This window comes from Polistes dominula, unplaced genomic scaffold (assembly GCF_049000335.1).
Source record: "Polistes dominula isolate Pdom_NZ unplaced genomic scaffold, Pdom_raw_medaka contig_75, whole genome shotgun sequence".
Taxonomy (NCBI): domain Eukaryota; kingdom Metazoa; phylum Arthropoda; class Insecta; order Hymenoptera; family Vespidae; genus Polistes; species Polistes dominula.
In genome coordinates this window covers 166,317-189,305 of record NW_028301003.1, presented here as the reverse complement: position 1 = coordinate 189,305, position 22,989 = coordinate 166,317, and the positions used below count along the sequence as shown (strand labels likewise).

Below are 22,989 nucleotides of genomic sequence, written 5' to 3'. Positions count from 1 at the left end.
TAATTGGTCACTTTAAATCTACGTAGATATATTTTATTAGAACGAATCAGTTAACATAGATTAAAATTACTCTCAATTATTCGTCAAGTTAAAGTAAACTGGCTGGACTTATTCACAGTAAACTCTGTGCAATGTATATTGAAGGCGTACGTTGGAATTTATATTCATTTCGGTCGGCTTCTTTTAACTAAAACGTCTGACTTGATTTCGTGTACGATATATAAACCAAGAAGAATCACAATTTATATATACAGGGTGTCTCAAAAGGTCAAGACCAAATTTATTAATTAAGTCAAGTAGGTCAAGAAAGTTCATATCGTTTTTGGTAATCAGAATTTCAATTGTGCTAACAATATTCAGGTTTCATATGAGTTTTTAACATTTCTGAAAATTATAGGACACCCTGTATGTATACTTAAATACGCATAACAGGGGAATTAGGATGGTCAAGCATGATCAAGCATAGATTCAAGTAGTTTCGTCAATTAACAATAACTTGATAAAAGCATTTATTTATTTGCCAATAATTTATACAAGTAATATTATCACAACATGTTAATAAAAAAAATCAATAAATTAACTTAACATTTATATATACACATAGAATATTTTGTAAAATTTCAATAGAATAACGTAGATATAGAAGCAAGTAAACTATGAGAATACTGTTTTATGATTATCTTTCTTTTTGTCTTGTTGTTTTTTTGTTTTTTTTTGGGAACTGATGTTTTTAACTTCAAGGTGCTTTCATTTCTTGTTTCACGCAATATTTAAATGCCTCGCGACCTTCAGTTCGTGGCTGAGACTACAAAGTATGAATAAAAATCATAGTTTACATCGTGTTATCTCGTGTTGTTAGGCTTTTTACAAAACTGGATTTTACTACATTGAACGAAAGTCAAGATATTTTGTCATCAAATTTCCTTAAATTTATTCAAATATGCTTCTATTTATATATTTATTTTTATTATTTTTCTCGTAGAAATAATTTATTATAATTAATAATCTATGTCCAATAGAAATCCAGCTGTAAAAGTATGACAAAAATATTAGAAAAGTTTAAGAAAGGTGGAAGAAGAAATGGGTGCCCCTAACGAACGTTGTCCCGTCATACACCGGCGTATTTCAGCAAATTTTTAATCTAAGTTACAGGCGTTTCGTACAAATATGAGAATACTTTTATAGGAAAAATTGAGGAATTAAAAATGATAGGATTATTAAGAAAAAAAAAACGATTAGGTGATTTATTTTCTTGTTTATACCTTAAATCCTCTTTTAAGCCGATCTTTCATAATCGCAATGAACTCTTTGTAGGACAATTGTCCATCACCGTCCTCGTCAAATAACGCAAAAACGGTATCCAAAATATGCGAAGAAAGTACAGCACCGGTACATATTTTAACAGCTCGTTGAAATTCATCTAAAAATAGTACAAATTCCAATAGCGTTGATATTTATTTTCTATGAAAATGAATTGATTTTTTTTCATGTCTACTACCTTTAGAGATTGGATGATCAGCGAGAGTATACATTTGCATGGCTATTGAAAAATCATCTAAATTATTTAAAAATTGATAGAAACGTCTGAACTCGTCGAAAGTTATACCAATGTTTAAATCAGATCGATCCATCATTCTATCCAAATATTTGTCAAATCTGTAACAACATTTATTCGCAATATTTCAACAACATCTATTATAGAGAATGAAATTGTGAATGTAATTAACGTCTTAAGTAAGTTCCTTACTCTTCGACATCCAATTGAGTATATCTTAGAAGAATTTTAGCAAAATCCAATTCGTTAATTGTATCATGACCTTTACTAAATTCATGAAATTCCAATTCTAATACCTCGTGTTGCAAATTTTCCATGAAACGACGAAAATCGTCGTATTTTAATTCATAGTTACCATCTTTTCCAAAGAAATGTATCATCAGGGTTGTGTCTACTGCATGACGTCGTTGTAAGCCCTATTATATCCCGTAATTAAACCAAAAAATAACAATCTGATCTGGTCAAGTTAATTTAGGCCTTATTCAGGATAGGAATAAATACAATTCACAAGGATTATTGTTGAGGATTTGATTGCTCTAACAAACTATTGATTTCATAATCGACGTTGATTTACTTTGAATACAATGCTTTAGTTTCTTTCAATACCTGATCATCATTAATGAACTGTCCTTGGATTTCTTCTGGACTTGTTTGACGTTGATTCAAATGTTCCAACTCGTTTTTCGTTTCAATACCATGACGTCCTCTCCATGCATGACTAAAGACTTTTTCCATCTGCATTGTATGCACATTTTCAACATTAAAATATATTTAAGATTAGGGGTTTTTTTTTTTTTTATTAATTGTTAGAAATAAAGCGTATATGTTACCATTAAAGTCTATAATTATGTTAATTCCTGAAATAAGTAAGCATTTTAGGGAAAGCATGTAAAAAGAATTTCATTAGACACATTCAATTAGTTGTTTTTGTATGAAACGTGTAGTTAGAGATTATGAGATTGAAATCCAAATAATTGAAGAAAAAAAACACACACACACATCACTGTACGAACTTACATAAGAGCCAGGGACGAAAGTATCGTTCTCGTTTGTTCGTTCATTTGCATTACGAAGTTTAATACTTGCTGCATTTTCTTCTTCATTCGGTGTCAGTATTTGTTGCAACTGACATTTTGAAATGAAAACAATAATAACATAAGTAATGATAATCGCTAGATGAAACTTATTCAAAATGAATAGAATTGAACTCCAATAAACGTGCCCTATGTATAATATTTAGTTAATATGAGTTAGTAACTTTGTTTCGATTTTCTAGGGGGAGGGGAGGGAGGTTTGTTTGTTTGTTTGTCAAAATCATGATTGCATTCGTTAAGAATTAATTGTTGAGATTTTGTATCGTCAAAACTCACTGCACGTTTCGTAGTTTCGTCTAGATCACGTTTCTTCAAGCTTCCACCCAACAATCGTCGAATCTGCGAAAATTTTAGATGACAATTTTCTCTATATTTACAAATAAAAAAAAAAATAAAAAAAAAGAGATAGTATTGTTTAATATTTCCTTTATTTTTCCTGTTCAACTAAAATTTTCGTTTGACGACGACGATTCTATCAACTACGAGCGCTTATCTACATTTTTTGTTCAATTAATCAAAAGCAAAGAATCATAATTAATAAAATCTTCTTACACTTAGTTACTGTAAAACGATGATTTAATATTTCTACATAAAGAACACACAGGCACAACATTAAACATGCAAAGAAAAATCAACAGATATTTAATTGAAATATATAATTGAATATATATAGCAAAGACACACATACAAAATGATTGTATCATTTTTGAAAAAAAAAAAAGAAAAAATCCCTTAATGTTTATCCATTAATTCATATTTATATCGAAATAATTAAGATTAACAAATGTTTTATGAAAAATTTCTAAATTGCATGTAAAAGTATTAGAAAATTTATTAATAGAGATAAGCTTTTAACTTGAGGAGAGTTTATTAGATACGATCATTTATAGTGTCACATTTTCTTCTTATTTATAAGATAATCATTTCGTAATCACTCGAAATATGTATAATTAACGATAAGAAATTCTTTAGATAATTCTTACCACGAGGAACTCTGTCTTATCCACACGCTCGTTGCCATCGGTATCGAACATGTTGAAAGCAATGTGAAAACCAGTTTTTGGCTCTGCAAGAAATTGATCATAATAAAAGTAATAATACTAATAATAATAATAATAATAATAACAAGAAGAAGAAGAAGAAGAAGCAGAAGAAGAAGAAGAAGAATTTGGATTCGTGTACGTATCGTATGAAATTATTTCAATTACTTCGTTAGCTACATTTGATTTTATTTTAATTAGAAATTGTATAGACTTTATAGTGTATACAACAATTTTCTGTATTCATGTTGGGCTCAAAACTTTTCAACTGGCAGTAAGGTGTTAGTTTGAACACCTTGTATATAGATGAAACAGTAATTATTAAACTTATCTGTCTTTTGGACCACCAAGGATAATAACATATATATATATATATAATACTTCCGCAAATGTTACGAGATAATTCGTGCTGATCTTTTTATTTGTTTTATAATATATATATATATATATATATGAAAAAAGTAATTGATCTATGTATCATCTTCTTCGTAGCTATCTCCGACAGTGAAAAGTTTAATAATGTAGACGTCGTTAACCGACATAATAACTACAGGGAACTCTTTGCAACTTGAGATATCTTCTTAAATAAGAAAGATGACTAACGTGAATGCACACACACTCTCTCATGCTCGCGTTTCTCCCTGGATGTCATCATTTTCAAAATGAGATGAACACAAGTGTTATCGGTGAAAGAGACTGAGAGAGATAGATAGAGAGAGAGAGAGAGAGAGAGAGAGAATAGTTTCTTTGTAAGATCATCCAAGATAGATGAATACATCATTTTCTTATACTTAATTTCTACCTTTCTCTCTTTCTCACTTTCTCACTTAATAATACAAAGAGTATTCCTATGCACACGTGTATACAAGGTGGTTCAATTGCATCCATTACATTTCATTTTGTTTACTTTTCAAATGGAAATTCATTCGTTGAACGAATTTTATTCTCATCAAAATACCACATACGTTTGTTTTATTACTGTGAAAATAAAGTTGATATGTTTGTTAGATTTTGAGAAGACAGGTTGTTGAAAGATTTTATTTGAATCACCTTATATATACATACATGTGCGTGTATGTGTACGCGTATTTCTTTGACTATTAACATAAGTGGAAAAGTGAGAAAATGAGTTTGTAACACTTTATTCGACCTATCGTGTATATCCAAATATATACAGGTTGTTCCAAACTTGGATGGTTCGATAAATTTCATTATTAGATTTTTTTTTTTTTTAGAGGATGTTTGTCGTTTGAGACACTCTGTATATATATATATATATATATATACTAATGTAGGTTTTTCTATGGCTAGCTAGCATGTATGTAATATATCGAGACGTGTAATTTTCTTCACTAAATTGGTATCGAACGAGCAATGTATTAACGTTGAACTTACTTGTCAGAATGGATAGAAGAAACAGGTACTCCGTGTAAGAAATTATACCTGAAAACGTGAAAAGGCTTGTAATTAATGTTATTACATTCTAAATGATTCTTCTAATAAAACGACACACTCGCACACACACACACACACACATACGCGCTGACAATTCTTACGTGCAAGCGTAAGTAATTATTCAAGTTTGACTTATTATTAGGACAAAAAATTGAACAGATGATGAATCTTTATCAATTTTGGATAGGATTGCTGCTTCGAAGAATATTAAAATGACGAATTTAAATCATTTCAATGTAATTCATTATCGACTTAATCCCATAATATTTATTCTTCTTATTATTATTATTATTATAGAGGATAAGTAATTATGCTTAAATTAAAATTCTTAATTGTATCTATCGGAATATAAATGTTCAATAAAATTCCTAAGAAAAAAAGGTGTATAATAAAAAAAAAAAAAAAAGAAAAAAAAAAGAAACAAATTAGACACACCTCATAAGTTTAAAGGTATTTTTGAAAAAAAATTTCATTTCCATTTGATAGAACGCAATAGCCTTTCACAATAATTTAATACTACAATCCTCGAGCAAGCATCTCTTCTTCCAAGTCTTTTTGATATCCAAATAAAAGTATGTGTGAGTGTGTCGGTAAACCTTTTATTCGTCCCACGTTTACTATACTAACCGTGATTCAAAGTTCTAGGTAAAGCAAAGCCTAGCGTCGTCGTATCGTTTCACACGTCCATAACCACCCCATAAAATGTTGTTTAGGATTAGAAAAGGAAGGAAGGAAGGCGGGGTCTTCTCCCATCTCCCATCAAAGATGAGTGAAAGTCGACCGATCTCGGGTCGAAAGACAACCCCCTCACAAATTTTCTTCTTATTATTCTTCTTCTATTACGAAATACATTTCAAGTATAGTAGATTATTATTTTGCGTTTGCATCGGTTTCTCTGTTAAGTTTTTCGATAAGAGAGAGAGAGAGAGAGAGAGAGAGAGAGAGGAAGGTCGAATCTTTACGGTTGAATCTTTCGAGTCGTTTATAATCGTTTATAATCGTTTATAATCGTTTACGATTATATACCAAGGTGGATATCTCTTCAAAGTAGTAGTATCTATCCCGCAACTCGAACTCGTTTATCTGCCAAAGGAATTTCTGGCTCGTGACACGCATGCGTGCACGCACTCGAAAGATACAGAAAGAGAAATAAACAAAGATGCAAGAAACTCGTTATATTAAAGGGAGGTGTGAGACTGGTTTCCTTCCCAACCACCCCTTCTCAACCCCTTCCCAACCCCGTTTATAAACCATCATCCTTGTCCGCGACTATTTGCATTTCCATTAGCGCGACAAACGTGAGCCGAACGCGAAAATCCTCCTCCCAACGTAGCTTTTTTTTTTTATATTTCATCTATTTTTAGCCAAGTTTTAGGAATCTTCCTTCTAATGTTTCTATCATTGAATAATTAAACAAGCTTGAAAAAAGTCAATCTTCTTCTATTCATCTTACCCTTGTCTCTCAAGCCTCGAAACATGTGCGGACTTCCATGGCGTAGCGAAGGTATGGCGTTTCCCATCACTTCTAATTCCTTATCCGACAACACTCGTCTCTTCAATCTCGCTGAAAAAACAACAATCTTCTCTGTGATTTTATTTTCGCTCAAGATCAAAAGATTTGACGATTGACGATCTTAACGACAACCACTACCCCCCCACCCCCACCCCCACCCCCCACCCCTATCCTTCAAATTATTTTAACAAATTCCATCACTAAATAATTTGTTTTTTTATCTTCTCGTATTTTTAACATTCCCATGACCTTGACTTTCTTCAAAAAAAAAAAAAAAAAAAAAAAAAAAGATATCAGGCGACGAGGAATGATGTAAAATTATTTGTTAATAAAAATGCATCGGATAATAATAATTGATCGTAAGATGAATTTAGATGAAAATATTTGATGCCATTGGTTATTAAGATTGGATGAGATTATTAAGATAAATTATAGTTAAATATGTTTGCACGTTTTTGTGCGCGTGTAGCACTCACGTCTTGGTTCGGATTCAACGACGCTGTCAAGAAAATCTTGCGGAGTCATATACAGTTGTCCATCATACTCGACCGATGCAAACTTTATAAATCTTCTTTCCCTCATCGTTAGTTTCACGGCCTTCTGTAGCTCATCTTCTCGCTAAAACGTGTAATTAAATTATACCATTGCCATTAAATTAGGTTTTTCATTTGATGACGTTTAAGGACAATGCAACGAGAGTTTATGTCACGAGCTTTTAAATAAGTTGTAACAGACAACATCTTTTATTCAGAGAGAGTCTCCACTTGAAAAAATTCACGCAAATAAAGTTGTCACAGAGAGAGAGAGAGAGAGAGAAAGAGTGTAACCAGTGTGCCTACACTTTGACATCCTTTTTACCATTCTTTTCTTCAAGGTCACTCGTTTTTATCCTTACAGTAATGTTTCTCTCCCACGCGCACTCTATTTTTAGATTTCTTTCTAATTCTCTCTTAGTCAAGATACATTATAAAAAGATGATTAGATTTTCAAAGCATGACATATTAATAATAATTTTTGACGAATATCAAAGGGAAGAAGTTTCTTTTTTTTTTTTTTTTTTTTTTTTGAAAGTAGGTAGATTTGAAGAAATGTTACAATCTCCATTTGTTGTTCTACCACGGTGTTAACTATTATAATACCACCATCGGAACCTACCTTTTTATCGCCTCGAGCTGACATTTTTAATGGGGAGAGAAAGATAGATAGATGATTAGATAGATGGATAGATAGAAAGAAAGAATGAAAGAAAGAAAGAAAGGAATGAAGATTTGCGATCCGTTGAAATTAGAAAATGTAAAGTAACCTTTTTGAAATGCCGCTTACGAGGAACTCTTTGTTAATCCTCCTTCGAGGTCAATTTCGCTTGACCAAACATAGGTCTAACTTATTACGAAAGATATTTCCTATATATATAGTGTACAGGGTGTCTCAACTTATTTTTTTTTTCCTTCACAAATACCTGTAAACACAATTCAAATACAAAACCAATCTGAATATTTGTCAAAGTCATTAAACCCTGTGTTTATTTGAAAGTAGTTTATACAATTGTACATTAGATTATTAATGTAATTAGTCCTACGATAGTAGGACTTTTTATTTGATACTTTAAACAAACACACGGTATATATATATATCTTAGGCTTGAATTTTGAAAAGGGTTATTTTATTTCTATGGGATTCGGCAATACGTCAATAAAGAAAACGATTCGGGTGATCGTTGCGAACGAGGATATTTCCGCGAGAATGAATTTATGTTTGTGGTATACTCGTAAATCCTGTTCTGGGTTGTCTCTATCTGTATCTTTCTCTTTCTTTCTTTCTTTCTTTCTTTCTTTCTTTGTCCTTGTTTCGTTTCTTCAGCTCAGTTAACGCGAGAGACATCCGGGAGATTTATAGACTATGCTCGTAGTATCTCTCTCTCTCTCTCTTGAAAATAAACATAAAAAATGAAGAAAATCGAGATACATTCACGTTTTACGCGTACCGACATGGAGTATCTGCAAAATAATCGTGTACAACCTTTTTCTAATTTTTATTACAAAATGTTCTTCCCCTTATCTCTTTTTCATTACATACTAATACTGTTTAATTAGTTATTTATATATATATATATATATATATATATATATATATACAGGATATCTCAAAACTGTATTATTGAAAATATTTTCTAACAAGCAAAGTTTCAAGTTTTTCGTTGATCCACTTGACCTCATTAACTTATGCTATATATAAAATTTGACTATGATCTTTTGGGACACCCTGTATATTCACGCTATGTATCTCATTATGCAGGCAAAACGCTTACAGCATCACGTAGGGAGACATTAATCTTCTCGGAGTGCTTCGACGATGTCAAAAAATTGTACTCCGGTATATAATATCTGTGTAAATGTTTGTGTCTGTGTGTGTGTGTGTGTGTGTGGAAGGGGGGGGGGTATTGGTTGAACGTGTCGTGATCTCTTTTACGAATCACGCTTGAATTTATCCTAAGAAAGAAAGTGTACTGATAAAGAAAAAAAGAAAAAAGAAAGAAAAAAAGAATATTTATATATAAAATAAAAGTAAAGAAGAAAGATGGAGGATAAGAAAGTTCCACCAAGTTGGCTGTTTTCGTTTTAAGTAGAATCTCGTTCGATCAATATTCCGGACAGGTTCCTTCCTTCCTTCCTTTCTTTCTTCCTCTTCGATATCCTTCGGTGAAACGAACCCGAGAGAGGAGCTCACTGTTGGCACATCCTTTGCGTGCCTACTGGATCTGGAAGGGTGTTGGGCCGGCATGTTAGCGGCCGACGTAATGACAGGCGCGGTGAACATTATGCTAAGTGTGACCATTTCTTTTTTTCTTTTTCTTTTTATTTTTGTTTTTGCCTTGTCCCTACTACTACTACTACTACTACTACTACTACTACTACCACTACTACCACTACCACCTTCCTAAATCCTGTCTTTACATCTAACACTACTATAAGATTAGATAAATACAAAAATCATTCCTATTAAGAATCCTAGAATTACTATAGATTGGAATCGCACTTCCTTTAAATAGAAATACCATAGATAAGGACAATTAAAAAGCACAAGTATGTACATAAATCTTTCAATAATATTTCTTAGAAATGTAATCCCAAAGTCTAAGGGAACATCGATGCAATCATTCTCGAAGATTGCAATTCTAATCAATGCGTAATGATTTATGTTCTCATAAGTTGAAGAACTCGTTACGATTGGATGGATACGATAACTAATTAAATCGATCTTTCTAAGCTCTTACCAGGTTCCAACTGCCCTTCTTCTTCTTCATCCTAATTAAAAAAAAGAAGGAAAAAAAAGAAGGAAAAAAAAAGAAAGAAATAAGCAAGCATGATTGCACTTAAACATCGTTTCACGATATTATAGCTCGTATCGAGGTGCGAGAACGAGACGAGAGAGAGAGAGAGAGAGAGAGAGAATCGGTTTCTCGTTGAACCGTATAATCATTTAACGTTGTTCATTTTGTGAATGCTGTAAGAGAGAAAGAAAGAGGAAGAAAGGGAAAGGGGTAAAGAGAAATGTTGCCGGAGAGAATCATATCATTCGCACCTGTCCAATTGCTGTTCGCACCGGCACGATCGTCGCAGACACCCGCCAGAAGCGCAACAGATTTATAAAATCCAATTTGAATAACGAGATGCGTGAAGTGTTAATATTCGCCCGCCACTGAGATCATCTCTTTTTCTTATACGTGTACTTACACATGCGACTCCCTACACAATTACAGGTATAGTTTGCTGCTATAATATGTAAAGCCAAAATTGTAATGGCTACAGCTGATACTTTTTTCCCTCGATATATTTTCAACCTAGTGGTTATGTATTATTACACGTACAACAGATTAACAACCTAAATTATTATGCGCATCATTTAGAAATATTATCATTTCTTAATATATGCATTTTTAGGTATACTTTCGATAAAATAATGTTAAGGCACAATCATATAACAAGTGAAATAGGAAAAATATGAAAATCATTGAAGCCATGCACAAGATATGTTGTTGCAGGGAGATGCAAAATCATCTATAGCACGTAAATACGCGATCACCTCTGCAGTATAGAGCAAGTTACATACATACATACATACACGGATACCTTTGCTCCCTACCCCTAGCTCATTTTCTTTCACTCTTTCCTTATCTATCTTGAAGAAGACTCCTTTGCGTTCCTTAAAGGTATACCAAGCAAGCAAGCGATCGAGCGAGCGAGCGAGCGAGCGAGCAACCTTACCTGCATAATGTTTGGTATGCATGGCCCCATGATTACGGATCACCATAGTACTTAACTGCTGAGGTAGAAGATCATGGTATACGTATACATATACATATACCATGGCGCCCAGATTACTCGAGATAATTGAAATCGGATAACGAGTACGACGAGTATAAATGCGAATCTAGTTGGTAGAATTTTATCCATGGAAAATATCTTCGTATTTGAATGACATGTTGTTTCATGTCGCAATCATTCGATCGATCGACTTGTAATGTTCAATGTGAATTTTATTCGATAGAAATGCTTCTTACAAGCGTATAAATCAAACGTAGAGTTATTACAACGAAAGAGTTACTTGCATACTGGATATGTAATTTTTCTTTCAACGAATAAACTAGGGTGACTTTAAACGCGTTCTCTATACAAGGTGCTAATAAAAAGGGTTGATGCAATATTTTATGAGCTTATAGTAGGATAAGGTTACTCAAATCGTACCTTTCAACTTATTATCAATCATCACATCAAGTTATCCTATCAACAGATAACTGCTGTTCGTGCAATCATATTAATAGAAAATAATAATATTTCAAGATTTAAGGGTTGAATTAGAACAATAGTAGATAAAATACTATCACGAGAGCCCCTGTGGCCTAATGGATAAGGCATCGGTCTCCTAAACCGGGGATTGTGGGTTCGAGTCCCACCAGGGGTAGTAAATTTACTTTTTTTTTTAACTTTCAATGCAAATCATTGCTAATGATATTTTCACAAATGGAATATAACTACTTGATCCAATTATTATCTTATGCATGGACTAATGTTTAATGAACAATAACTTTAATCGTAAAACTTAAATGAAGATTTATTTTCAAAGTGTAAAAGTAATAAATAGCGTTTTAAGGGGGCCTGACATCGTTCGTCCTGTTGTTATAATATGCACAACCGAGAGAGATAGATAGAGAAGGCCCCTTAAGGGACGAATAAAGTATCCTTACTTTATTACTTATTGCTTGACAAACTAAACCAAACAAAAGGGGGAAAAAAAGAAAGGAAGAGTCCGATTGATAGCTGGGTGGTCCTAACGGCTATAATTTAAGGGTGGTCTCGATGAACTCGCATGATCACGAATCTCTATGCGTCTTTCTCGCATACATTCTCACATGCTACACACGCACACGTCCTTAGCTCGGGTTAGAACACGGGAGCGATAAAATCGATATCTTCAACAATTCTATCGCATAGTAGTAGTAGTAGTAGTAGTAGTAGTAGTTTAAAGTTATGGTACATTTTCTTTCGAATCTTTAGTTTAAAGGACACGACAGCAGTGGTCTCTCTCTCTCTCTCTCTCTCTTAACGATTTAAGGCTAAATTCTTTAAAAAATCCTTTTTTTTCTGGACCTGACAAGGACAACGCATTCACAGGATGATTCATCCAACTGCGTTATATAAATTATTAAGAAAATGTCTCTACTGTATAAAAAGTTCAATGACGTAATCATTCATTTACATTTACTTTGTTTTTCAACGTACATACTTTAATAGATTTTCCAGTGCAGTAAGATAAATCAGTCTGTACACGCGCATACATGCCATTGTGTTAGGGTTCTTTTCTTGGACATACGCACACATAGAGACAAATCTACACGTGTGTAGGGGTATTCTTAGGTTGACGGAATCTTGTAGCAACTTTTGCTATCAGATCGTGCGTTCGATCGTGGAAGATCGGGGAATAAATGATTGCATATCTTTTTCTTTATCTATCCTTTCCGAAGAACGATAACAGTTACTGGAGTTTGTAGAAAAGAGGCATAGAAAAAAGTGGGTCCAGTGATTTGTAGCCACGCACGCGAAAGATTCGATCTCTATCTCAACACACGCGCGTATGGGGGGATACACTGTATATATATGTAGATACTAATGTATATTGGATTTAGAGAAAAGTAATTTCGTTAGTTCTTACTTGAAATCTCCGAATGAATTAACAATGAAGATGCACTTTTTGTAACAGTACATATAGTAATGCAAGAAGGAAAATATATTACAGTGTTTAAATAAGATGTTTGTTTGTAAGAGATACGATGGATGTTACTCGATTTGAAAAAGTAACAACCAATTCGATTTCCAAGCTTGTCTCTCCGACACCGTATACGTATATGTTCCTACGGACATTTAAACCATGTACCTTTGAGTTTATAGCGTCCTTCAAGGTAAAACACGACGGTAGCCTTCTATTCGAGTATAGAGTATACTTTAATCTGGACAAAATGAAAAGTTGAAAAGTTGGAAAAAGTAAAAATAGAAAAAGAAGAAAAATGTTAGAGTGTAAAATAAGTTTGGTCTCTCTTGGTATAGGTTGTCTCTGGATGAGTTAATGCAAATGAGACGAAGGTAGGCGATTCGTCTAAATTAATTAACGCTGTGGTCCGTAGCAGCGTGAAATTAGCGCGAGTGCGTGGGATGCTTTGGAACGAGTAGCTATTAGCGAGCTAATGGCCCAATACCACCCTACGCGCATAAATACATACACGGGGGAAGGGGGAAAGGTGAGTTTAGTTGTGTGCAGGATCACGTGTTACCAGGCTATGCATCAGCGACGAAACAATGCCGGGCTATAATTGAATATTTCCAGGGACTATGATTTAAGAATAGCCCTTTGGCCATCTTGTTATTTATTTTTTTTCTTCGTATTTGCCTTCGCACTCCTTACGCGCAACCCTGACGCAATCCTACGTGCGATAAATAATCAGCCCCTTTTGGTGCTCTTCTTTTCACGTTATAACACCAGCCAATTACTCTTTTGTTTTTTGTTTTTGTTTTTTTTTTGTTAACTCATTTTTTTCTACACTAATTTTCTTCTTCCTTCTCGATTGTTAAATCTACAAGATTTCAAATTTGGCTCTTATAAGGTGGATCAAAAGTACTCGATAATGATCGTAGAAGAAAATGTTGGGTCTACCTTGTATATTTGTGGATAAGAAAAAATGTGAAAAGCACAACTGGTTTCGTTTGGTTGGTTAATCTTAATAAAAAGTTATTAAGTTACCTGGTAGTAACTGTGAATATTTTTGACTTTAAGTGGCACTCGCGGCATTTCTTTGATTTTTGACAAAAGTTCATAAGGTCAAACGAAAATTGGGAATGGAATTTCTTTTTCTCGGCAAACAAGACACGCGGAAACTTTCGAAATCGACTAATCACAGAGTTCTTTGGGAGAGCGATAATGGAGAGCGATCATTCCACGATGCCGAATTTGTTGTTTCCTTCCTTTCTTGCACGCAAACACACGCCACGCGGGAGGTCGTCGAAACACACGTTTCATTCCGAACGTGTTATTACTATTACGAGTCACTTTGCACGCGTCTCACACGAATCTTTCCCAATCAAAAGAAAAATAACGAAAGCTTCTTGAACATCGTAGAGAATAATTCTTCTTGCAAATTCCAAGGAAAGATTAGATATTCTTTTTCTATTATTATTGTGAACACTTGTAGCATTCCTGAATTGAAAAGTCTTTAGCGACAAAAAGAAATATTTCAGTATCTTTCATCTTTCCTTCATTCTTTCACCTTTTCCTTTTTCCATGGTATTACTATTCTTCTATGGCAGGGATTCTCAAAGATTCACTTTGAAGGGGGCGCTAAGTAATATATCTTTTGTGGAAACAAGGTGGGAGGATAGAAAAGTTTGTTGGGAACCACTGTTCTAGGATAAAGAAAAAGGGTCAGAAGCATGTGTTGTTGTCTGGCAGGTCACTAGTTTCATCAAGTTCATCCCTCTCCTAAACGTAAAATTCTACAAAAGGCTCTTACCAAAGAAGGAAGCCAGCTTCTCCATCACTTTTGTCCAACCTATCCAAGCTAACACTCGTATTTTTCAAGAAATCATATGGTTAACGTACAAAGTGCAAAGTACAACGTGCTCCTTTACTCGTATGAAAAGAAACAAGTGAAACACAAGATTAAACGGTATCATTTTGAATTTGTTTTAGATATTATACGATTTTACGATGGCGAGAAGATCATCTTTAAATGAAGAAGATTTGGCAAGATACGTTTTATTAAGTGCGGATCTAATTGACAAGTTCGATCCAAGCAACAATGAGTTTAATCGGTGGCAGCCGAAATTTATTAAAACGATGGAAGTACTTAATGTTCCCGAATATATGAAAGTGCCTTTCTTATTAGAATTAGTTGAACCACACGTTTTAGTCGAAGTTAGAAATATAACAGGTGTAAATGAGCTCCAGGAGTTAACGTATGAAAAGCTTGCAAGTTTATTGCAAAGTCTTTTCAAATATATTACACTAGACGTTTTGTTTACTAAAACATTCTACAACCGAACCCAAAAAGCGAATGAAGGAGCAGTGAAATTTTTGAAATCGCTTCAAGAGATTGCAGATATTTGCAAATTTAATGCCCTTAGAGATGAGTTCATAATATCACAATTTATAAAAGGTATGAGATGCAAAGATGTACAAGTTATTATTAGGAAAATAATGACCATCCTAAGTATCAAAGACATGGAACGTATTGCCGAAGCAATAGACAAATATGAACAATCAGAGTCGAAAAATGATGGACAATGTTTATCCTCTGTTTTACAACAACTTAACATTCCTTTCAACTAATTTTTTTCTACTAAATATTATAAGATGTTTTATTAAATATTGTATTATTTGGTGCTACATTGAACACTTTGAGTAGAATTTGATTTATCGTTTAATAGGTAGGATAATAAGTAAGAAAGAAGGTGTAGTACTCAAACGATCGATCACTCTCTCACGTTGGAATTATCGAAGGTATCAAATCGCAATGGTGGTGGTGGTGGTGGTGGTGGTGCCTCGTTGGTGCCTCGTTGATGCCGAAGCGTGGCCCCCATGAGAGTCGAAAAGCAGCCTCGGGAAAAGAGAAGCTTGTTGTAGACAGTGTCGATGGGGCTTTTGCTAGTAGGAGGATCCAACCCATTAGTTACCTTAGCCGCTCGTCAAACATGCCTCGTCTGCATACGTAATGTGAGTTCATAATGTTGAACCACGTCTCTCACGTCTCACGTCTCACGTCTCACGTCTCACGTCTCACGTCTAGCGCCTAAAATCTACTTTGTTTCTTTTTATATTCTTTCATTCATAATTACAACTACCAACATACTTAAATTACATAAAGCATAATTAATTACCAAATGTCCAAGTGAAAGTTCATTTATGTAAATTTAACTTTCAAATTCTTTATCAATCACATTGAAACATTTTGAATCATGTATTTCCTGTTTTTCTCCTTAACTAGATCTTTGAAACTTAATCAAAAACTATAGATACACTTTTTATCTACATATGTTACGTAGCTACTTTATTATGAGTACTACATACAAATACACATATATACACACACACATATATATATATATATACATACATTATCTATATACGATCTAACCTCATTATCTTTCCAAGTTTCATTTATTTTTACATCGTTAACGCGACACGTGTACTACAATTATACAGGGTGTCTTAAAAGAAACTAGTCCAAAAATTGTTAACCATTTCACTTGTTGATTGTTGTATATTTCTGTTGATTGTTGTCTCGCTAAATTTCAGGACACCCTATGCGTAAATATATAATTTAACTATAGTTAGGAATGACGGAAGACGTTCAATAAAGATAATTGTAGATCTTAACGATTTATTCCAAGACATCGGATCTCTGTCACTGTGCATCTACCATACATGTAACCAATCGATTATGGTATTTACTAGATTGTAACTGCTATGGTAAAAATTGGACTCGATATCGATTGCTTCATGACTACCTCAGGATGATATAATTTGACGTTCCTTTCCATGATTTATTATAACGATTCTCTAACTTCATCCTCTTCTAACTTTTATTCAAAGATAATCTTTGTCGGTACTATAATCTCAAGCCCTTTTTCCTATCGTACATGAAAATCTAAGCGGGATTCGTTCGATCATGATCAACTACAATTCCCCCATAGATTGCGAACATTATATATCTTCAATTTGATTTATTTTTATTTGATCTATTAATTTTTTGTCTTTAAAAATCGTTTTTTATATTAAGACGTTTCAATCTATTGCGTGAATTATTCTACAAGATATTTATACTTTTGCAAATGATTATAAGTTTCTTCTATGATTTTTCATTTTTTTTTTTTTTTTATCAAAATAATATTTAAAATCGATGATACCCTTCAACCTGAATATATTCTATAATATTTCAAAGAAGTCGTGATAAATATCCTTGATAATTCTACCATATGAGAGATAATATGTTGAAGATGTGCTCAAGTATTCATTTCGATGAAATTGTAACACGCCAGTATTAAATTCATCGATCCTATTTTTCTAAATAATAAATTATACTTGACAGAAAAATACTACAGATAGAAGAAATAATCAGAACAATTTTGTTCATTTTATAATACCCTAAGTAGAAAATTATAATTAAACACGAACGATTGAACTATGTTGAATGAAAAGTCATGAAAATAACATTTATACTAATATTTTTTTACCATAAATGAATATTAAATTTATTTTTCAAAAAGTATGTCACAATTTAATTAAAATCTTTCAATAAATTCTAACAAATCTCACATTTCTCAATTCTTGTTTCTTTTTTTTTTCATTTGGAACAAATTCTTTTCATCATATATGTATATTCATTTATTTCCCTACATATCTATACATACATTTATACATATTCTTATCACAAGGTCAATAAGTTTGTCAGAATGTAAATAAAACGTAATATACTTTTGCAAAATATATGTAAGAATGTATGTACATAAAGAGATATAATAATGTCAACGTTTTTCGACTACCACTAGTCCAACGAGTTTAGAATAGATAACATTTATATTTTACGTTCATTATTCATTCTAATGTGTATATATATATATATATATATATTAAGTATATATACTTAAATATATATTTACCAGTGTATACATTAATATTCAGAGCAATGTTACCGCAATGTCTTCGTTGTACTTTCAAATAAACCATCATGCATCTTTCTTTCTATTTTTCCCATGGCAATCGTTCTTACTGCATTGCAACCACCCACGCATATAAGATAACCCATGACTAAGATAGAACTACGTATAAAATATATATACAGTTTATATCCTAAACTTGTATCATACGTTAATGAGACTGACTGTATACACACAATCAATATTAAAATGTTTTATCAATGAATTAGAAACATTTCAAAATGACCAGAAAATGATATAATAGAATAAAACGTTATATGCATGTTAGATATGATGGCACATACAAGGAATAATATATTGTAATATAAATAAATGTGCGCATAGATTAGTAGACACGTCGCCATAACTAAAACTTGTACACATCCTCTTTTCTCTGTACAATTTACTAACAACATAAGCAATAAGAAAAAGAAAGGAAGAAGATAGGCAATTCATAGTTCAGACACGTTCTTAGCAGATTACGATGACAAATGGTTGAATGTTAGAAAAATGTTTTCGAGGTCGAATACTCTCCTTATCATTATCGTCTTTTTTTAACTTATGCGAGTTAGATGATAATAATCGTTGAATTTATAAGCAAATACACCATATGTGTCAAGTTTTCTCTCATAAAAGTTCAACATTCTATTACAAAAATCTAGAAGAATATAATTATAAAAATACACTCTTTTATACAAACTTTTCTTTATTTGTTTAATCTATCTCTCTTCTCTCTCTCTCTCTCTCTCTCTCTCTTACACAATTTTAACTTGAACTTGAAGTCTCTCCAGGATGTCACATTGAAATCATCATAAATATAAACTATATATTTCGAGAAAACTTCATAACAATATAAAATAGTATATGTCAAAGGATGAAATAAGATTTTTAGTAATCAAAACATGACCTACATTTTGACAAAACTAACTAACAATGTAGAAGAATGTAGGTCAAAGAATAAAAAAGACATTTGTTGTTGTTGTGTAATGTAAACATAACCTATATATTTCGTGGAAACATAATAAAACATCCTGAAGAGTATTATATATCGATACACGTGCACTGACATATGCTGCAACATAGGCAACTTTTAAAGTGGACTGTACTAAACGCACCTTTCGTGATTTCAAGGCGTGCACCACATTGACTCTTGAATACTTCTCCGTCAGAATAAGTATCAGTGAACCGGCTGCGAGTATTCCAATGCCGGTTCTCAGCTTCTTAAGGCTATCGTCACCACCACGCCACGAGTTGTAGGCACGCACGACATGTCGTCGATAATTTCGCGAAAATGGAACGGCTCGTCTTGTAATAAGACTAACCGCCAACGCCATGTTTCTATTCTTTATTCTCTATCTCTCTCGCTCTTTCACTTTGATAAGCTGACTCTCTTCAACTCGTTCGTAATAGTTCGGTCTTCGTCGTGTACATTCGTACAAGTGCGTACGCATGCTCAGTAGGTAACTTTCGTTTTTTCAATTTCATTTTCTACCAAATTTTTGCAATAACTTCTTATTCCATCTTTTCCTTACATCTTATTGTATTTTTTTTATTATAGTTTTATTTAATGTTGTATAATCAAGATTTCTATACTACTCATTGGTCATACTAGCAAATATTTTTATCAAAATTGTCATTAATAAGATTCATCTTTAGTTTGTCGAATTACTGCATTTTTTTTATTGTATTCTTTTTTTTTTATTTAAATTAAAGATATTAATCGTTTTGGCAAAGAAGGTAAGTATATCGAAAGACCTTTGATCTTACCAAAAAGTGAGTATACAATACACACCTGTACTACGAAGGTCTACCATCAGACAGGTATTAATCCCGGTAATCAGTATAGGAACAGGAGGAGGAGGAGGAAGAAAAAGAATAAAAGGAATAAAAGGAAATAAAAAAAAAAAAAAAAGGAAAAGGAAGATGAAGGAGGATAAGAAAGCCGAAAAGGGGAAAGCGTAGTTGGTCTGGCCCTAGGTCGTTAAGTCAGTCGACTGAATCGTAATGCTTGAGAAGTAAGTAAAGGAAGGAGTAAGAAGAAGCAGAAGAAGGAGAAGGTGGTATGGAAGGAGTAACTGAGTGAGTGAGTAAGTGAGTAAGTGAGTAAGTGAGTAAGTGAGTAAGTAAGAAAGAAAGAAAGAAAGAAAAAGATGGAATGAGTGAATATAAGCGAGTGAACTAACAGAGACAGAAGCTGGGGCACCTGTCTGTCCCTCCACTGGTGAGGAAATACGAGGAAGAGGGGCCGGCACCGTTCCATGGTTCAGTACCCCGTGCACGCTCACGCTGATAAGACCATACTCTAATCACTTGTCGTCGGTAGTGTCTAAACACGGACCATTGATACATAATAATGTGCGTGCTAGCTTATTAAAGCTGCCTCGTGGCATGGCAAAGCCTTTTTTTTTCTTCATCTATCTCTCTCTCTCTCTCTCTCTCTCTATCCCCCTGTTTCTTCATTTCCTACGAGGTTAGCCTTAAATTGGTCTAATCGTTTCTAGATTCGATTGAAGTTTTAATACTCGTGTGCAAACTGCGATCGAAACGCGCCAAGGAGGAGTCTTTCGAATGGTATGTGACCCTTGCTCCCCGTTCGTTTGACCTCTCTTTCTCTCATTCCTTTACTCTTGCGAAAGAGGAACCACCACGTTATTATTCTTATTTCTTCATCGTCCATACATATCTTCTCCGCCTTTTTCATGATATATCTTTGAAGAATAAACCAATCATTTTATTCTACAATTGTTTAGAGAAAAATTCGCCAATTGTCTTAAATCTATCTGTCTCTATCACTTTGGTAGAAATGTTTCTAAAAACCCACCACACCAGCAGATTTTCTTCCTTCTCCTTCTTTTTATGTTTCTTATTCTTGTTTTTCACGATCCACCACTTCTAAGTCTTGAATTACCGATAAGGCAAGTTGAAGTACCTCCTTAAAGACTATTTGGTCGATCGAAGAAGATCAAAAAGGACTCGATCGAGAAGCTTTACAGATACTCTCAACAGCACAACCCACCCTCTTCCTCTTTTCTCCTCTCCTCTTTTGTCTTCTGCCCGGGCGAGTTTTTGCAGATACTCGGACTTTTATTTTTCTTCTCATCGGTTACTCCCTATCATCCAACCTCAGCCCATGATCAGCCCCCTTCTCCCTATTTCCTAAAACATCAGCAACAAATTTCGTTGGTTCCCTCTGTCCTTTTGTTACACTGGGCCCAACACATTTTTTTCATACCTAAAAACGTATAAACTTTAGTTGGGTATTATTGTAGAGTATGTTGTATATGATAATTTAATCGTATCAATTGTATCAAGTATACCGCAAGAATAAATTCAACTTTGGAAATTCAAGTTTGTTGGTTTGAATCGAGTCAACCGTTAGAACACAGTGGTTCTTAATCGGTGTTTCGTAAAGTTAAGAAAATAAGCACTTATCGCTTACGATTCAAAGTGTTCGGTTACTTGAAAGAAATGAAGAATCACTGAGTTAGAAGTTTACACGTGTGATTGCTCGTACGTCAGCATGCCGACCAATCATCAAACCGGACCAGAAGATCGAGCACGTGCTCGAGGCCTTCCGCGAGAAACTTTTCAACCTTCTTTTTCTACTACTTTCAATACCAAATTTCATTCCTTCTAATGTCTATTATTCGTGATTTAGAAAGACAGAAAGACATTTCCATATTTTCTTTGGGTATAATTGAAGATCGTTTTAAAACCCGTTACTTACTCATATACATAAATGTAAGAGAGAAGAGAAAACATTCCAGTGATCAAGGAAATTGTGAGTGCTTATTGTCGATAACACGACTCTCTTCTCTTTCTCTCCTTTTGCTTTTGATTTTGGAAGAGAGAGAAGAAGAATATCAACGCAATTGGGAAACAACAAATCTACCGTCCTATTTTTCCACGTTTTTATGCTTTCCAACATGAAAGATGATGATTACACGATCGGAACACAACTGGACGGAAAGGTAAGTCTTACGAAATAATCAAATATTTAATAATGGTGTTGCAACGAGTCAATTAGACAAATAGAATATATCGTTAAATTTATAACAAAAAATGAATGATATAATACAATGAAAATATGCATAACTTTTAGTGTATAATATATCTGGTCAACAATGTGCTATAACATACAGCCTTGGCACACTTTCAATTCCTGTTTTGTTCGTTTGAATTGAACGACGTTGGAACAACGTGTTTCGATATGTATTTCGAGTTCCTTTTTTCATTTTTTTTTTTTTTTTTTTTTTTTTAATTTTATTGCTTCTTATAATAACACACACAGTTAGAGTGTTGCGTGTACGAAAAGAACATATTAGATACATACTTTTAAATTACTATGCCAAGTTCCTCGATGACAGTTAGATGCTACATCATGTTAGCTGCTCTGTTGATTTCTATTGCAAGTTTATCTTAATCATACATATGTGTGTTGTAATAATACATTGACAGTTGGCAGGTGAAAATGATTGAAAACGTAACGGTTAAGCGTAGAAAAAAGAAAAAAAAAGAAAAAAAAAACAACTTGTATAATCTATAAATAATACCAGAAGAATTTGGTTATATTGTTGTATTATTTCGCGTGTTGTTTATAATAATGAAAAGAATTGTTAACGACGATAATCATTAGAATTGATGAACAAATTAATAAGGTGATTAGACAGACACCTATGTACTCGTTATAATTACACCATGATAAGACAGAGCAAGTACAGAGCAAGTATAATAAGCGAACGAACTTTATTCCAAGACTCATCATATAAAATAAGAAAAAGTATTTCATAGAAGGTTCGTTAGAAACCCTGTCCCATAAGAAGAAGAAGAAAAAAAAAACGATGAAGGGGAAAAGAATCTCTTGATGATTTTACCCTGAGCAATTAGTGTTACTTATTTTTTTTTTCTTAACTTAGGTATAGATATCCAACTATGGGCTAGGACAATTAGTTTGCTAATTAATAGAGTACCGCGGAGAGAGTAATTATCATCATCTCCCACGATGATAACTATCGGATGAATAAAAATAATAACAAGAAGATGATAGTGTTCATTATTACTACTACATGCATCATCTTTTTTTTTAAAC

At 33.2% G+C, this 22,989-nt stretch overlaps 3 protein-coding genes and 1 non-coding gene across 9 annotated transcripts in view; 3 read left to right on the top strand and 1 right to left on the bottom strand.

Annotated features, from left to right (window-relative positions):
• Nucleotides 1-485: 485 nt before the first annotated feature.
• Nucleotides 486-19,272, bottom strand: LOC107071429 (Mitochondrial calcium uptake 3). Of its 4 annotated transcripts, XM_015330424.2 has the most exons (12): nucleotides 19,016-19,272; nucleotides 7,134-7,275; nucleotides 6,598-6,708; nucleotides 5,085-5,132; nucleotides 3,633-3,715; nucleotides 2,926-2,988; nucleotides 2,573-2,680; nucleotides 2,162-2,290; nucleotides 1,748-1,971; nucleotides 1,499-1,656; nucleotides 1,263-1,420; nucleotides 486-805 (listed from the first exon to the last, which is right to left on the bottom strand). In XM_015330424.2, exons 1-12 carry the CDS (start codon nucleotides 19,232-19,234, stop codon nucleotides 737-739), a joined length of 1,512 nt encoding a protein of 503 aa, XP_015185910.1. In that variant the 5' UTR covers nucleotides 19,235-19,272; the 3' UTR covers nucleotides 486-736. The 4 variants fall into 4 exon arrangements, with proteins under 4 accessions (XP_015185910.1, XP_015185912.1, XP_015185913.1 ...); XM_015330426.2 differs by lacking the exon at nucleotides 2,926-2,988 and having other exon boundaries at nucleotides 19,016-19,271; XM_015330427.2 differs by lacking the exon at nucleotides 2,573-2,680 and having other exon boundaries at nucleotides 19,016-19,269.
• Nucleotides 3,701-15,534, top strand: LOC149032092 (uncharacterized). The gene is made up of 2 exons (XM_089173757.1): nucleotides 3,701-3,827; nucleotides 14,896-15,534. The coding sequence occupies exon 2, from the start codon at nucleotides 14,914-14,916 to the stop codon at nucleotides 15,532-15,534; it is 621 nt and encodes a 206-aa protein (XP_089029883.1). The 5' UTR covers nucleotides 3,701-3,827; nucleotides 14,896-14,913.
• TRNAR-CCU (transfer RNA arginine (anticodon CCU)) lies at nucleotides 11,547-11,619 on the top strand. Its single transcript has one exon. It is a non-coding gene; the product is annotated as a tRNA-Arg (tRNA).
• Nucleotides 19,273-20,501: 1,229 nt separating the features above from the next.
• The window catches only part of LOC107071425 (uncharacterized), an 82,054-nt gene continuing 79,566 nt past the window's right edge, over nucleotides 20,502-22,989 (top strand). For 2 of the 3 annotated variants that reach the window (XM_089173735.1, XM_089173734.1), the window contains exon 1: nucleotides 20,502-21,871. The gene's annotated coding sequence lies outside the window, so the exon portion shown is untranslated. The remainder of the gene's footprint in view (nucleotides 21,872-22,989) is intronic. The other variant, XM_089173736.1, reaches the window with a different exon arrangement.

Excerpts from the sequence above, each read along its gene's own strand:
- LOC149032092 (XM_089173757.1), top strand. The coding sequence starts at position 14,914 with ATGGCGAGAAGATCATCTTTAAATGAAGAAGATTTGGCAAGATACGTT.
- LOC107071429 (XM_015330424.2), bottom strand. The coding sequence starts at position 19,234 with ATGGCGTTGGCGGTTAGTCTTATTACAAGACGAGCCGTTCCATTTTCG. Across the intron at positions 7,276-19,015 it reads ACGCCTTGAAATCACGAAAG|CGAGAAGATGAGCTACAGAA; the intron begins GTGCGTTTAGTA and ends TACACGTTTTAG. Across the intron at positions 3,716-5,084 it reads TCTTCTATCCATTCTGACAA|AGCCAAAAACTGGTTTTCAC; the intron begins GTAAGTTCAACG and ends AATTTCTTGCAG.